Source organism: Bos indicus x Bos taurus, chromosome 18, assembly GCF_003369695.1.
Source record: "Bos indicus x Bos taurus breed Angus x Brahman F1 hybrid chromosome 18, Bos_hybrid_MaternalHap_v2.0, whole genome shotgun sequence".
Lineage (NCBI taxonomy): Eukaryota > Metazoa > Chordata > Mammalia > Artiodactyla > Bovidae > Bos > Bos indicus x Bos taurus.
Window position 1 is genome coordinate 57885364 of NC_040093.1, and position 14994 is coordinate 57900357.

Sequence of the window (14994 nt, forward strand, 5' to 3'; positions counted from 1 at the left end):
AGATTGTCTGGGGGTCATGACAAAGTGTGGAGGCTGACTCAGCCTGTGGGGCAGGGCCCACGGCTCTGTATTTCCGTCAGTCTCCCAGGCCATGCCCTGGAGTGAGGCATGGCAACCCACTCCAGTGTTCCTGCCTGGAGAATCCCCATGGACAGAGGAGCCTGGTGGGCTACAGTCCATGGGGTCGCAAACAGTCGGACACGACTGAGCGACTGAGCACAGCCACGCCCGGGCCGTGGGCTAGCTTCCCAAGATGAAGCTTTGACACGCTGCTGAGGTCCATCATCTGACATGCATTTCACAGGGTTTCTGTGAATTTCTCTTGGCATTTCCTGTTCTGAAGGACCTAGGAGTGAGCCCAAGTGCCTGTGTTGATGTGACAGACTGTGGCAGTCAGGGTCGGCTGTATGATTCCCATTTTACAGATGGGAAACCGAGGCTTGGCGGGGCAGCCAGAGGCACAGGGTTAAGCCAAAGGACACAGTCCCCTCAGCCTGGCCACCTCCTCTGTTCTTTGGAGGGACAACCCTTGGAGGGAAGGGGGGAACTGAAGGAAATACTGCAGGAGGCCAGGCGCCTCACCCGGCACCCAGCACAGAGGTGCTTGGGACTGCTTGGTTTCCTTATTCCTCTGCAAGGATGAGTCAGCTGCTGGCCAAAAGGCCTCCCCACCCAGGCCTGCGGCTGGGTTATAATGAGTTACATGCAAGCGTCCCTGCCATTCCTGTGGCCACCTGTGCACCCTGTAAACAGCTGGCTGGTGGGAGGCAGGCTGTCGGGTTGTGGGGTAGGTAGGTCTTTTCTTCACTAAACAAATGGAACACAAAGCAAACGGGAAGGAAAGGCACCCTGGCCTGGGAGGCGGGAGGCAGGTGTGAATCCTGGTGAAGCGCCAGCCTGGAGCAGGTGCGGAGGGTACCTGCTGTGAGCCGTGGGGATGTCACCCGATCCCCTGGGGCTCCCGGTCCTCAGGAACATGAGGTGGCAAACTCAAATGGCTAGCCTACCCTCAGGTGGGACATTCTAGGATCCTGAGCCGGACCCTGCATCCCTTTATTAGCTTAATTAACGGGGGTTCCATTTAACAAGAGCACTCACTGCACCATGGGACCCAGGGATTCCCGTCTGCCAGTGGAGCCTGGAATTTGCTGGACGGGGGTGCTCTACAGAATGGTAAGGGAGGGGCCAGGGGCAATCTCCTATGGAAACCTGTCTTCCTAAACCAGAAGGTCTAGCTGAGCACCCTCGCAGTCCTGCACCATCCCGGGAGCCCGCACAGCCACCCTCGGAGGCCTGGTCTCCTGGGTGTGGTTGCGAGAGGGTCCTGCCCAAATAAGGGCTAGGAGTCCCACCCTTCTCCCCCGCAGGAACACGCAATCACAATCAGCCTGGGCGCCATGCCAGGCTCCCGGGCCTGAGTGAAGAATGTCTAGAAGGCTCAGGGAACAGGGCGGAATCTGCAGTGGATGCCAGCAGGCCTGAGCTCCCTGAACAACCCGGGGAGCCTGGCTTTTGGGGCTTGGATGAGAAAAAGCAGCACAGCCCTGACAGATGGAGGTTTGTCAGAAAACTAAAAAATGAATGAATGAAAGGAAGGATGGATGATGGATGGATGACAACATCAGTGGATAGATTGATAAATACATGATTAACAGATAAATTAATGAAATAATGAACAGGAATCGAAAGAAAAGGAGGTTGAAAGAGCAAAGGGATTCACTTCTTCCAAAAGGAAACGTAGCATCCTCCCTTTTCTCCTAAAGGAGAAAAGCGAGTCCATGGTCCTCTGAGTCATGGATGTGGGCAAGTATCAGGTTGAGTGTTGTGCCATCAACCAGAACCAGAACTCTTCCCAAAGAGCCACCTTGGTGTTCACGCCTCATCCCAGCCCCAGGATGACCCACCTGGGACTGGGGCAGGGATCTTAAAGATCACGTATTTTGTCTTCCCCTTGTCCACGATGGACGTGCCAACATTGAGAACATTTCCAGCAGCGTCGTAGTGAGGATGTGAAGTTGCCAGATTTACAGCCACATATTTACGAAAATCAACCTGCAGAACACGACAGTCAGCTGCTTTTAAAAAGGGGAGAGGGCAAAGTCCCGCCAAGAGCTGCCTGACTCCAGGCTCAGAGAGGTGATGGCTATTTTTCCATGTCTCCCAACCTGAAAATAAGGCAGACATTGCCTTTAAAGGAGACGCTTCCTCTTGCGACCTGATGTAACCTCGTGGGGGCTCCCACAGCACACAGGCTGCAGGGGGCTTGGTGAGCTACGTGTGTTCTCTGACGGTTGTCCCTCTCTGGCCCCACCGGGTGGCCTCGGTGTGGAAACCCGATGCCTCACCGCAGAGAGCTCCAAGTAACATCGTGGGCAGAGAGGCAGCCTGGGTGCTAATCCCGGCCCTGGTGAAGTCATTTAAATCCTCCCCTTTTGTATCCCACAGAGGCATAAATCCCCAGGCCTCTCTCCTAGGGTTATTCTGGGAACGGAGAGGTTACAAAAAGCATTTGGTCAAAGGGAAACACTGACTAACGACCTCAGTAACGATCCCGACTCCAAACAGGCCACAATCATAGAGCAATGGGGTGGCCAGGGAACCAGCTGTCCGCCCTTCCTCCCTGAGAACGGCACAACCTTCAGCCAAAAGTCGGGCGCTACCTCCTTCTCACCTAGTGATTCCTCTCTGCAGCTTTGTGGAAAGTGCTCCTCAGTTGGACCTATGCTGCCTAGCTTCAGAGGAGCTGGACATGATTTCATGGCTAAGAAAAGCACTCCCTTGAACAGATCGTTAAGATGTATTGCAAAGACATCAAGGCTTTGAACAGCCAGCTGGAGAAAACTGAAAGTGGGTCTACTGATCTTTGTGAAAACGTAGACTCGCTTCTGCCCAGGAAAGGTATCCACGTGGGCGCTGATTTTTGCACCCATGCTCTCTGCCTAATGCCTTCCTCTCCAGGGATGCTGGGGGTCCTGGACAGCCCAGCACTGTCTGTCATTCATTCAAATTTCCACTGAGGGGCCACTCAGTGCCGAGGACTGTCGACACTGTCAGGGGTCGAACTGGACCTTCCAAAAAGGCAAGTTGAAATAGGTCCTAACCGCTCGTGTCTATATTTTGGAAATAGGGTTAAAATGAGGTCATTCTGGAATAGGGTGGGTGATTTGTATCTTTACAAGAGATTGGAACGAGGCATCTGTAAACCAAGGGGCGACCACCAGAAGCAGGAAGAGGCAAAGAAGTTTCCTTCCCTAGAAGCTTCAGAGAGAACAGGGCCTGCCAGCACCTGATTTCAGACTTCCGGCCTTTAGAACTGTGGGGGAACACATTTCTGTTGACCTAAGCCACCTAGTTTGTGTTCCTTTGTCACGGGAGTGCTAGGAACGAATTCAGACACAGAGATGGCAGGGCAGAGTGCTAAGATGCCCGAGACGAGGGGCTCAGAGGGGGCTCCTCTCTGAGTGCCTGCAGCCTCCTGGCCTCCCTGCAGAGGGTCCATTCCTTAAGTCAGGCACTGAGGCTGCTTGTAGACTCACTGATACCTTCTCCAGGGTTTCCAGGGTCTGGGGGTTGATCCTCCTGATGTAACTGGTCTCTGTGGTCGCGTAGAAGTCTTCTCCACACCTCATGATGTTGATCAGACAGTTGTCTGTGAAATCGGGGATAGTGTGGGACAGGTAGGAGAAAGCTCTGGGGAGGAAAGCAAGTCAGCAGGTCAACCACTGTGTCCACTCAGCTGGAAGGTTCTACTCCAGATGGCTTTAGTTCGCCTACCACTTAAAACACTCTACTTCAACTAAGGGAGGGAAAGTGCTGGGTCACAACTGGTCATTTGAGGAATCTGACAGTCCAGAGATCGAGTTAACCCAAAGCACCACCACAACCAATCAGCTAAGAAGGGAGTCAGCTGGGACAGCAAGGCTGCCCACTGAGCCCTCCCCAGCTCCCCAGATCCAAAGGTCTCCCCCACCAGAGCCATCAAGAGCTGGTGGACAGTTCTCAAGTATTTTAAGAAGCTCTATAGAAATCATACACATACCCATAATGGCTCCCCCGAAACTAGAAAAGCAGTTGATCTCTGCTTTGAGCAGGAATGACAATCCACCCTCGTTACCTCAACTTTGTCCAAGAAATTCGTTTCTTTGAAAAAGGAAAGTAAACTGAGTTAAGAACTGATCATCCTATTAGAAGGCACACTCAAAGCAGGAAGTCTTGGCCCCGAGTACTGGTGAGTGCTCCCCCTACTGGCAATCACTGTAACAGCAAGGATGCCGCACAAGCTGCGGTTTCAATTCCTTCCCTCCCGCTGCCCCCTGGCTCCTCCCCCGTCTGCAATGGCTGTTCCCAGCCTGCTATTTGCGGGACCCCCAGCGCTGGAAGCTGGGATTGGAGAGATGATGTCAGTTCTGGAGAAGCAGAAACCAGCTTCCCTCTCCAGGCCAGTCTACCCCTAATGTACCCCTTCTATGTCTAAAGCCTATCAGAAAGGAGATGATGACCACTGGCCTGATTCCCTGGCCAACAATTCAGAACGCGTAAGGCATTCATATGCATCACAACCCAGATGGTTTTAAATGTGTACAACTGAAAATCTCCCCCGTCCTTCCTCCCGTTGGTTCCCTACCTCGCCCATGCCTTCTCCCAGGCTTTCTGCACATTCAAAAACAAACCTAGATATCCCCTGCCTTATAGCACAAATTACAGCATATTATATGCTCTTTCTACACTTAGCTTTTTTTTCCTTTTTCCCCACTTAGCAGTGGGGAATTTTCCATTCAGTACATAGAGAGCATCCTCAGTGCTTTTTATATCTGCCTGGTGTTTTCCTGTATAGTGTTACTGTGATTTATTTAACACTCTTCTGTTAATGATCACCTGAGTTATTTTCAGTTCCTCATCATAACAAATCATTCAGCCACGAATAACCTTGTACATTTGTCATTTCAGAAACAGGCAAGTACCTCTCTGGACTGAAGGGAATGTGTGTTTGTAATTTTGATAGGTGACTTCAAAGTGCTCTCCCACCAGCCATGTGGGAGAACATCTGACAATCTGCCAGATGCTCTTTGCCTTGCCTGCTATCTGTAATCCAGAAGTACGTAGCCTGCATGGTCAAAGGCCATCATGGGAAGTTTTCCATCCACCCTAAACACACCGTCAGAGGAGCAAACGCTGGTTGTCTCGACCGTCAAGGATATTGGAAAGCGGGACTAGATACAAAACGGACAGTTACTTGGAAAATATGTTTTTGCAGGGGTCTGGATAGGCCATTGTTCCGAATTCTGACACCACAATCCTGTTTGCTTCGATGTTGGCAGTGTAGGTATCACTTCTCAGGTATTTGCTCCTGTAGTAGACTTCACCTGAAAGAGAAGCAGCAGAATCATCACAGGCTTATTTGAAACTTATCTGAACTTATTTGAGCCATTCCAGGGATGTGAAGGGGTCGGGGTGGGGGTGGGGGTGGCTTACTGAGACCATCTCTTAAATGTGTGTGCTGGATACAATAAGCGCTGGTGTGAACTCTCACATACATTTTGGCAAGGTTGACTCACAACAATACGGCAAGGTAAGTATTCCTAGTCCCAGCTCCATCTACGTATGGCGGAACTGAGGCTCAGAAATGTTCCATCGCCTTGTCCAGCATCACCCAGAGACCTGCTGGCCCAGGCCACTGACCATGCCTTCCACCACGGTGGAGTCCCTCCAGGTAAGGTCCAGGTTTAGAGGACTGATCCAGAAGGCCCCATACTCAGGCTGGGTTTCCCAAGGACCCAGTTCAGTTCTGGGAGCCTTACATTAACAATTTAGCCCCTGGAGTAACATTTTTTTAATTGAAATAAACATGGTTTCATTTTTAATTATTAATGGTACAGAAGACTTTTTGCTCTCACTAAAATTATTTTTCAAATCTTTAAAAAATTTTTAATTGGAAGATATTTGTTTTACAATATTGTGTTGGCTTCTGCCGTACTCTGCAACCAGGGAGCACTCTTATACCCATTCTGCACACAGGAGAGGGTCAGTACATGTGTTGATGACACTGGAGAGAATCTCACTCACTCCAGAAAAGCATGGACCCTTGACCAGTCTGCCAAGACCAACGTGAAAATATACTAGATGATTCTAGACCTGTATTAATTTCTTGTGGCTGCTGTAACAAATTATCATAAATGTAGTGGCTTCACGAAACACAAATTTGTTATCTGTTTTGAAAGACAGGTCTGAAGTGGGTTTTTCAGGGCAAAAATCAAAGTGTCAGCAGGACGGGTTCCTCTTGGAGCTCGCAGGGAGAGTCTGTTTTCCTTGGTTTGTGGCTGTGTCACTCTGATCTCTGATTCCCTTGCCACAACTTTTCAAAGCCCTTGAAGGATAAGTGGAACTGAACCACGAATCGGGGAGGTGGGGCTAGGAAAGAGGGCGAGGTGTTCCCAGTCAGTCTCCCCAGAGTCTGTAAGTCAAGACGTGGGGTTGGGGAGCACAGCCCACTTCCTGTGAGGGCTGAGTCCACAGCGGCTGAAGCACCAGTTAGGTGCTTGAGAGCAGCAGGAATGGGGGGAGGCTGGGGGACCCGTGGGGACCCCACCAGGTCTTCAGGGCTGTGACTACTTAGGCCTGGGGCCTTCATTTTGGTGGGTAATTTGAAACCTCTAGAGTTTGGTGGGGTTTTTTTGCCATTAATTAGCACATGACATTATGTTGACTTTTCACATTCCTTGCTGTAGTATAACCTATGCTTCCATGGTTGGTGCAATTATAATATGCCAAAAAGTGGGGCCCAAGACACACTGACAACTCGTTCCCATCAGAGAAATGCCCATCACATATCCACTGTCACAAGGATGGCTTCAAGGAGAGGCTGCATCTCAGGGAATTCTCGCCCAGGGATTGACCTACATGTGCTACTATATGTATAAAGTAGATAACTAATAAGGACTTCCTGTATAGAACGGGAACTCTACTCAACACTCTGTTATAGCCTATATGGGAAAAGAATCTAAAAAAAGAGTTGTTCAGTCACTCAGTTGTGTCCGACTCTTTTTCGACCCCATGGACTACAGCATGCCAGCAGGCTCCTCTGTCCATGGGATTCTCCTGGCAAGAGTACTGGAGCGGGTTACCATTTCCTTCTCCAAAAAAAAAAGAGGAGTAGATACATGTATGTGTATAACTGATTCACTTTGCTGCACACCTGAAACTAACACGGCATTGTAAATCAACTATAATTTAAAAAAAATCTCTCTGTGACTTTGACTCTTGGAATTCACACGTTCGATCCTCATGGGATGACGGCTTGGTTTCTTATTGGAAAACAATCAAATCTATCGCTAAGGGGGACCTGGGTTGACTCATCTTCAAATCTGCTTTATAAAAAATTTTAATTTTGAAAGAATTTTAGACTTGAAAAAAGCGCTCCTGTATACTCTTCCCCATCTCCACTTGGCCTTTATGATTGAAATCTTTGTTAGTGTTTGAAAGCATTATCTTCTGGTGGCCTCTGCTAAGGGTTATGAGTCATTTTTCTGTCTTTGCTGTTCTTACTCCAGTTCTTGTCTTCCCGGTTTGGCACTGATTTCCGTTCCTCATGCCAACTGTGCACTAGAACCGCCTGGTTTTGAAGACCACGGAGGCCTGAGGCCCACACCACCAGTGTGCTCGGGGTCATCTGGGAACACAGATGCTCTATCCTTCCCTTTGAGCCCTGGGCAGGGTCTCAGGATTCACAGCTTAAATGAGCATCCTGGGGGATTCTGATGCAGAAACCCACAGACCATCTTTTGAGAAGTACTGGCTTTATGTTACTTGCAAATCGGAGGGCCCTGATTGCCTTATGTGTGCCCTCTTAAATTGTGTATAGAAGTACTTAATGTTTTTGTTTACATTTCCACTGTGAGACGCAGGGGAGGCATTGAGAGCTCTAGAGGAGAGGAGAGACCAGGCCAGGCTGTGCTGCACCAACACTGGCAACCTGACTGCCCATCTCAGAAAAGAACAGGAAACAGCTGCTTACCTCTGAGAGTAAAGTTTTAGTCTGAGACTCACTAGAAACTTTTAGGTGCTTTCCAGGTGGCTCAGTGGTAAAGGCTGCACCTGCAATGCAGGAGCCACAGGAGATGCAGGTTGGATCCCTGGGTCAGGAAGACCCCCGGAAGAGGAAATGGCAGCCCACTCCAGTATTCTTGCCTGGAAAATCCCCTGGACAGAGGAGCCTGGTGGGTTACCGTGCATGGGATCACAAAAGAGTCAGACATGATTTAGCTACTAAACCAGAAGAGAAATAGAATTGTGTGTTGCTTTAAGATACTCCATCTGTGGTCATTTGTCACAGCACCCACGGCAAACCATGCGGTGCTCTTACCATCTCTGATGGTGAAGCTGTGGAGCAAGGCCAGGCCATCGAACCAGTGGTTGTATCTGGTCTCGCCCACCGTGTGCATCCCAGGCCCATTGCGGAGCAGGATCCCCTGCAGCCAGGCTGGAATCTTGCCTGATGAGAGAAAGAATGTTTAGTTTCCAGCTCTGCACCTAAACCAAAAAGCTCAAAGAAGTGTCCACACAGCCCCTCTACCACTCACTGAATCTGTTCACTTCCAGAAAGAATGTGCCTGGCATTGTGTGGGCGCTGAGGGTACCGAGATGAACAGGCAGCATGCCTATGTTCAAGTGGGGCTTCCCAGGTGGCACTAGTGGGAAAGAACCTGCCTGTCAGTGCAGGACACGTAAGACACGGGTTCCATCCATGGGTTGGGAAGACCCCTGGGGGAGGGCATGGCAACCCACTCCGGTATTCTTGCCTGGAATCCCATGGACAGAGGAGCCTGGCAGGTTACAGTCCATGGAGACACAAAGAGTTGGACCCAACTGAGCACCCATGCACACTGCTTCCAAGGAACTCCTCATCCATTAAGAGACAAAGACTAAGGAAAATACCCAAAATACACTGTGATAAAGGCGGTTCCACAGACTCAGCAAGGGTGCTGGGTGGAGCAGAACTCCGCTCCAAGGTGGGTTGAGAGCAGGAGGGCCAGGAACACTTCCTGGAGGAGGTGACCTGGTTGAGTTTGGAGGGAGAGTTGGTGTTTGCCTTGCAAAGGCATGAGGAAAGAACATTCTAGAGCTGTGCTGTCCCATGTAGGGGAACTGGGTACTGGAAACTTGGCTAGTCCCAACTGAGATGTACAGTAATTGTGAAATGCACACCAGATTCCAGAGACTTAGGATGAAAAAGAAATGTATCTCATTAGCAATTTAAGAACATTAGCTATATGTTGAACTGATAACATTTTGGATATGTGGCATTAAAGGAAAAACACTATTAAAATTAATGCCATCTGTTTCTTTGTTCTTTTTGGTACGGGGCTATTAGAAAAGTTTAAATTATACGTGAGGCAGGCATTCCACGGCTGTTGGGACAGTGTTGCAGGTGCTGTCGGCGCCCTGCCCACGTCCCCTTGGCTTTCATCTCTCCCTGAAGGCTGCTTTCTGCAAATACCTAAAGCTCTTCACCTGAGGGCTTTGTTCTCACTGTGGAGCAGCTCTGCACACACATGGACAAGCCAGAACCACGTTGGAGAGTTAATGCCCCTGGAAGCTGCTCTCACCCGACGACAGATGGGGTGCTGTGGGTCCAAGGCCACCACTTCCTTGCCCTCGGTGGACACAATGTGAGGCGTGGTTTATGCTTTGCCCGGAGGATGCAGCTCCAATAACTCCTGGTGGTCAATGGCTTGACAACGCCTCCTTCGCCCAGTGTTCCTTGGGATCAGATCAGATCAGTTGCTCAGTCGTGTCTGACTCTTTTGCGACCCCATGAATCGCAGCACGCCAGGCCTCCCTGTCCATCACCAACTCCCGGAGTTCACTCAGACTCACGTCCATCGAGTCAGTGATGCCATGCAGCCATCTCATCCTCTGTCGTCCCCTTCTCCTCTTGCCCCCAATCCTTCCCAGCATCAGAGTCTTTTCCTATGAGTCAACTCTTTGCGTGAGGTGGCCAAAGTACTGGAGTTTCAGCTTTAGCATCATTCCTTCCAAAGAAATCCCAGGGCTGATCTCCTTCAGAATGGACTGGTTGAATCTCCTTGCAGTCCAAGGGACTTGCAAGAGTCTTCTCCAACACCATAGTTCAAAAGCATCAATTCTTCGGCCCTCAGCCTTCTTCACAGTCCAACTCTCACATCCATACATGACCACAGGAAAGACCATAGCCTTGACTAGACAAACCTTTGTTGGCAAAGTAATGTCTCTGCTTTTGAATATGCTATCTAGGTTGGTCATAACTTTCCTTCCAAGGAGTAAGCGTCTTTTAATTTCATGGCTGCAGTCACCATCTGTAGTGATTTTGGAGCCCAGAAAAATAAAGTCTGACACGGTTTCCACTGTTTCCCATCTATTTCCCATGAAGTGATGGGACCGGATGCCATGATCTTGGTTTTCTGAATGTTGAGCTTTAAGCCAACTTTTTCACTCTCCTCTTTCACTTTCATCAAGAGGCTTTTTAGTTCCTCTTCACTTTCTGCCCTAAGGGTGGTGTCATCTGCGTATCTGAGGTTATTGATATTTCTCCCAGCAATCTTGATTCCAGCTTGTGCTTCTTCCAGTCCAGCGTTTCTCATGATGTACTCTGCATATAAGTTAAATAAGCAGGGTGACAATATACAGCCTTGACGAACTCCTTTTCCTATTTGGAACCAGTCTGTTGTTCCATGTCCAGTTCTAACTGTTGCTTCCTGACCTGCATACAAATTTCTCAAGAGGCAAATCAGGTGATCTGGTATTCCCATCTCTTTCAGAATTTTCCACAGTTTATTGTGATCCACACAGTCAAAGGCTTTGGCATAGTCAATAAAGCAGAAATAGATGTTTTTCTGGAACTCTCTTGCTTTTTCCATGATCCAGTGGATGTTGGCAGTTTGATCTCTGGTTCCTCTGCCTTTTCTAAAACCAGCTTGAACATCAGGAAGTTCACAGTTCACATATTGCTGAAGCCTGGCTTGGAGAATTTTGAGCATTACTTTACTAGTGTGTGAGATGAGTGCAATTGTGCGGTAGTTTGAGCATTCTTTGGCATTGCCTTTCTTTGGGATTGGAATGAAAACTGACCTTTTCCAGTCCTGTGGCCACTGCTGAGTTTTCCAAATTTGCTGGCATATTGAATGCAGCACTTTCACAGCATCATCTTTCAGGATTGGGAACAGCTCAACTGGAATTCCATCACCTCCACTAGCTTTGTTTGTAGTGATGCTTTCTAAGGCCCACTTGACTTCACATTCCAGGATGTCTGGCTCTAGGTCAGTGATCACATCATCGTGATTATCTGGGAGGCACATCCCAAATAAATGACTTACTCCTGAATTCTTAGCTCTGGAAAAACCTGAACCCAGAGACCAGAGACTGGTTCAAAGACCAAGAAGTATGCAAGCTGTTTAGTAAGAGCTGGCCTGTAACTTTCAAGTGAGGGTATAGCGAGTATTGAGGCTGCAAGGCTAAGTAGAGGGCAAGATCAGTAAGACCAAATCTAGCTTTGATTTGGTGCTTAGAAGAAAGAGACACTTTTGATGGGTGTGACAGGGAATAATAGGATTAATTTTTTTCTTTTGCAATTTTAAAAATTGAGATATAATTCACATAACATAAATCCATCATTTCAAAGTATACAATTCAGGGTGTGTGTGTGTGTGTGTTTAGTATATTTACAATGTTGTGCAACCATACCACCAACCCAGGAGCATTTCCATCACCCCCAAAAGAAGCCCTGTGCTCATTAGCAGTTAGTCTGCATATGCCACCCAGCTCCTAGCAACCCCTAATCCACGTTCTGTCTCTAAGGACCTACCTCTTCTCATACTAATGGAATGTGATCAGATTTGGGGTACCAAAAGTTATTTCTGGCTATGGTGTGGACTCTGGGTTGGAGGAGAAGCTAGAGAGAGGTGGGAAGACCTGAGAGAGGAGGAAGATAGTAGCAGTGGGACAGAGAGAAACTGATAAAACAAAGGGACTTAGAGTTTGACTAATTGTAGGGGAAATGGAAGGGGAACACTGAAAAAGTGCCAGCCGAGTCTCCTGCCCTGGGTGTGACTATTCACAGTGACCTGGGACACAGGAGAAGGAGCAGGTTGAGGCAGAGCAGGGAAAGATGAATCTGAGCTTAAAAGTAAAGCCCTAGATGTAAAAAGAACATTTGTGCTGTGCTTAGTCGCTCAGTCATGCCCATCTCTTTGCAACCCCATGAACTATGGCCCACCAGGCTCCTCTGTCCATGGGGATTCTCCAGGCAAGAATACTGGAGTGGGTTGCCATGCACTTCCCCAGGGGATCTTCCCCACCCAGGGATCAAACCCAGGTCTCCCGCATTGCGGGCGGATTCTTTACCAGCTGAGCCACTAGGGAAGCCCTAAGAAGAGCGTTTACTGAGCACTATGTGCTGTAGTTGATTAAATCATTTGGTCATTGCAGCAATCCCATGTGGTAGGTATGTGCTGACTTTATCAGCCATATGAGGAAACTGAGTCAGGAAATGCTCAAGTGTCTTGTAAAGGAAGAATCAGAGTCACGAAAGCACAGCCGGATGTGAGGCCAGAGCCTTGGCCTGGCTTCCCTGGACAGATGCGGCCACACAGCACCGTGTGTAGTGAGCTGCCTGCCAGCAGACCCTGACTGGTGGATTAGACGTGACCCTGCAGGGAGGCTGGCACTGGGCTGGAGCCTGTCCTCTGCTGGCCGCCTGGCCTCGGGCAAGTCGATGCTTCTCCCAGGCCCGCAGCTTCACACCTGTCAAGGAAGGGGGCCCAGTTTACAGCAGTGGTCCCCCACCTGCACGCAGCCAGAGGGCTCTGAAAACACACATTTCTGGGCTCCACCCCTGGGTGTCTGATTCAGAGGGTCTGAAGTGGGTCCAGGAATTTGAGATTCTAACAAGAGCCTGGGGAGTGCTCATGCTGCAGGGCTGGGGACCATCCTGTGAAAACAACGGACTTAGATCTAGAGGTTCATTCACCATCTCAGGTCCCGGGATTCTTGTTCTCTAAAATTTCCAAGTATTGACATGCAGCCAATAAACATGAGCTGCAAGGGAGTATAATGGCAAAATGCCCACCGTACCCCAGAGCATACAATGATGGGTATCACAGATCCACTTTTTTTAAAAATAAAAAGTTAATAGTAAGTGTACATTTGTTTTTTGAAAAAGTATTTGTATATAAAGTCTACCTATCATCAGATTAATCTTATGGGTTTCCCGGGTGGCTCAGTGGTAAAGAATCCACCTGCAATGCAGGAGACGCGGGTTCAATCCCTGGGTTGGGAAGATCCCCTGGAGGAGGGCAGGGCAACCCACTCCAGTATTCTTGCCTGGGGAATCACATTGACAGAGGAGCCTGGTGGGCTACAGTCCATATGGTTGCAAAGGGTCAGACATGACTGAAGCGACGGAGGACGCATGCATATACTATCTATATTGATGTTTCTTTTAAAAACTTAAAGAAAATAGACTCAAATATTAACAGTCCTTAAGAGACAGAAGAAATACAGCTGATTTTTATATCCCTCTGGATATAAAGTACAAAGAATCGGACACGACTGAGTGACTGAACTGAACTGAATATACATACATATATAGATTGCACATTACCTCTGTAATCAGAAAAAATACACATACATGCTATTTCTTTCTTCCAAAAGCCTTCCAAGGCAATTCGTCTGCTGTAAAGCTCCAATGTGACTTGCCTCTCAGAGGGCAGTGCTGTCTCGTCCTTGTGAAAACTGCCCATCTGTCCAAAACAGTGGTGTGGCTGAGCTGACCCCCTTCCTTGTTCTCAGCACGGCTCCTGGGACCCGAAGTGCAGACCACTCTCTGCCCTGTACAGTCTAAACAAGATGGTCCCAGGAAAGTGGCCATGCAGAAGAGGAGGAGAAAGCTATGCAAGGAGGGTTCGTGTGGCAGCTCCCACCCTGGAGCTGTCTCATCTGCTCTGCAGTGCTCGCACCCTGAAACCGCACCTTTGAGGAAATTTCATCGGGATCTGCGGTGCCCTCCCGCACCGCGCATGCACAAGAACGGGCCCTCGCACACGCTTCTCGTATCATTTTGAAATTAATTTAGGATGCACCCACTTTTACAAATACCGCACCCTGGGGACAGAGCACAGTTTGCAGGATAATCCCACTGGCTATGAGCCAATAGCAGTAGTCCTCGGACTTTTCTCCTGGAAGTAGTGAGAACCACTGACTCCCCTTGAAAGCTGAGTTATAATGCATAAAAGCACACCGAGATTTTCACAGGGAATATGCCTAGAATATGGATCATGTCACCTCTATTTACGGTTTTCCAGATTTTCCAAAAATGATTTACAGTAAGCATTACTTTTATAAGCAGGAAAAAAAAAAGTGTACATCTAAACATGTAAGTACCCGTGGTTTATACAAAATGCTCACCTGTTACTCTGGCCCTCACAGGCTCCAGTTGCTCCTTCTTATTTCTGCCAAATATTATTTCCATTGTGCAGGGCTCTGAGCGAGAGCGATGCTCGTCCGTGTTCAGGGACTGCTCTTGGCCACTCCTTGTCTTCCCTCCCTGCAGCTTCCTTTACATCTCCCTCCCTTCAGATGGCACTGCGAGGGCCTGGGATCTCTTCCTGCACAGGGAGAAGCTGTGCTGGCGTGACTTATATTTGGTCAAAGGTCAGTTCCCCGGCCATGTGTGGCAGCTAATCTTTAATCCTCCGATTACATCCCCAGCTCTCCCTTTCCACTTCCACATTTGGCTGAACCAAAACTAACAAACAACTTTCTTGATGGGTTTAAACTGGTGGGATGGGGGGAAGGATAAATTGGAAGATTGGGATTGATACATACACACTAATATATAAAATAGATAACAAGGAGCTTCTGTATAGCACAGGAAACTCTACTCAATACTCTATAATGGCCTATATGGGAAAGAACCTAAAAAAAGAGTGTCTATACTGTATAGGTATAACTGATTCGTTTTGC

General features: G+C 48.6%; 1 protein-coding gene across 1 annotated transcript in view; it reads right to left on the reverse strand.

Moving 5' to 3' along the window:
- The window catches only part of BCO1 (beta-carotene oxygenase 1), a 31888-nt gene extending 17249 nt beyond the window's left edge, over positions 1–14639 (reverse strand). The window contains exons 1-5 of the mRNA XM_027513948.1: positions 14437–14639; positions 8360–8488; positions 5234–5363; positions 3543–3690; positions 1905–2052 (exon numbers count right to left, since the gene is read on the reverse strand). Of these exons, the coding sequence (XP_027369749.1) occupies positions 1905–2052; positions 3543–3690; positions 5234–5363; positions 8360–8488; positions 14437–14500 (619 nt within the window). The 5' untranslated portion in view covers positions 14501–14639. The remainder of the gene's footprint in view (positions 1–1904; positions 2053–3542; positions 3691–5233; positions 5364–8359; positions 8489–14436) is intronic.
- Positions 14640–14994: the final 355 nt, after the last annotated feature.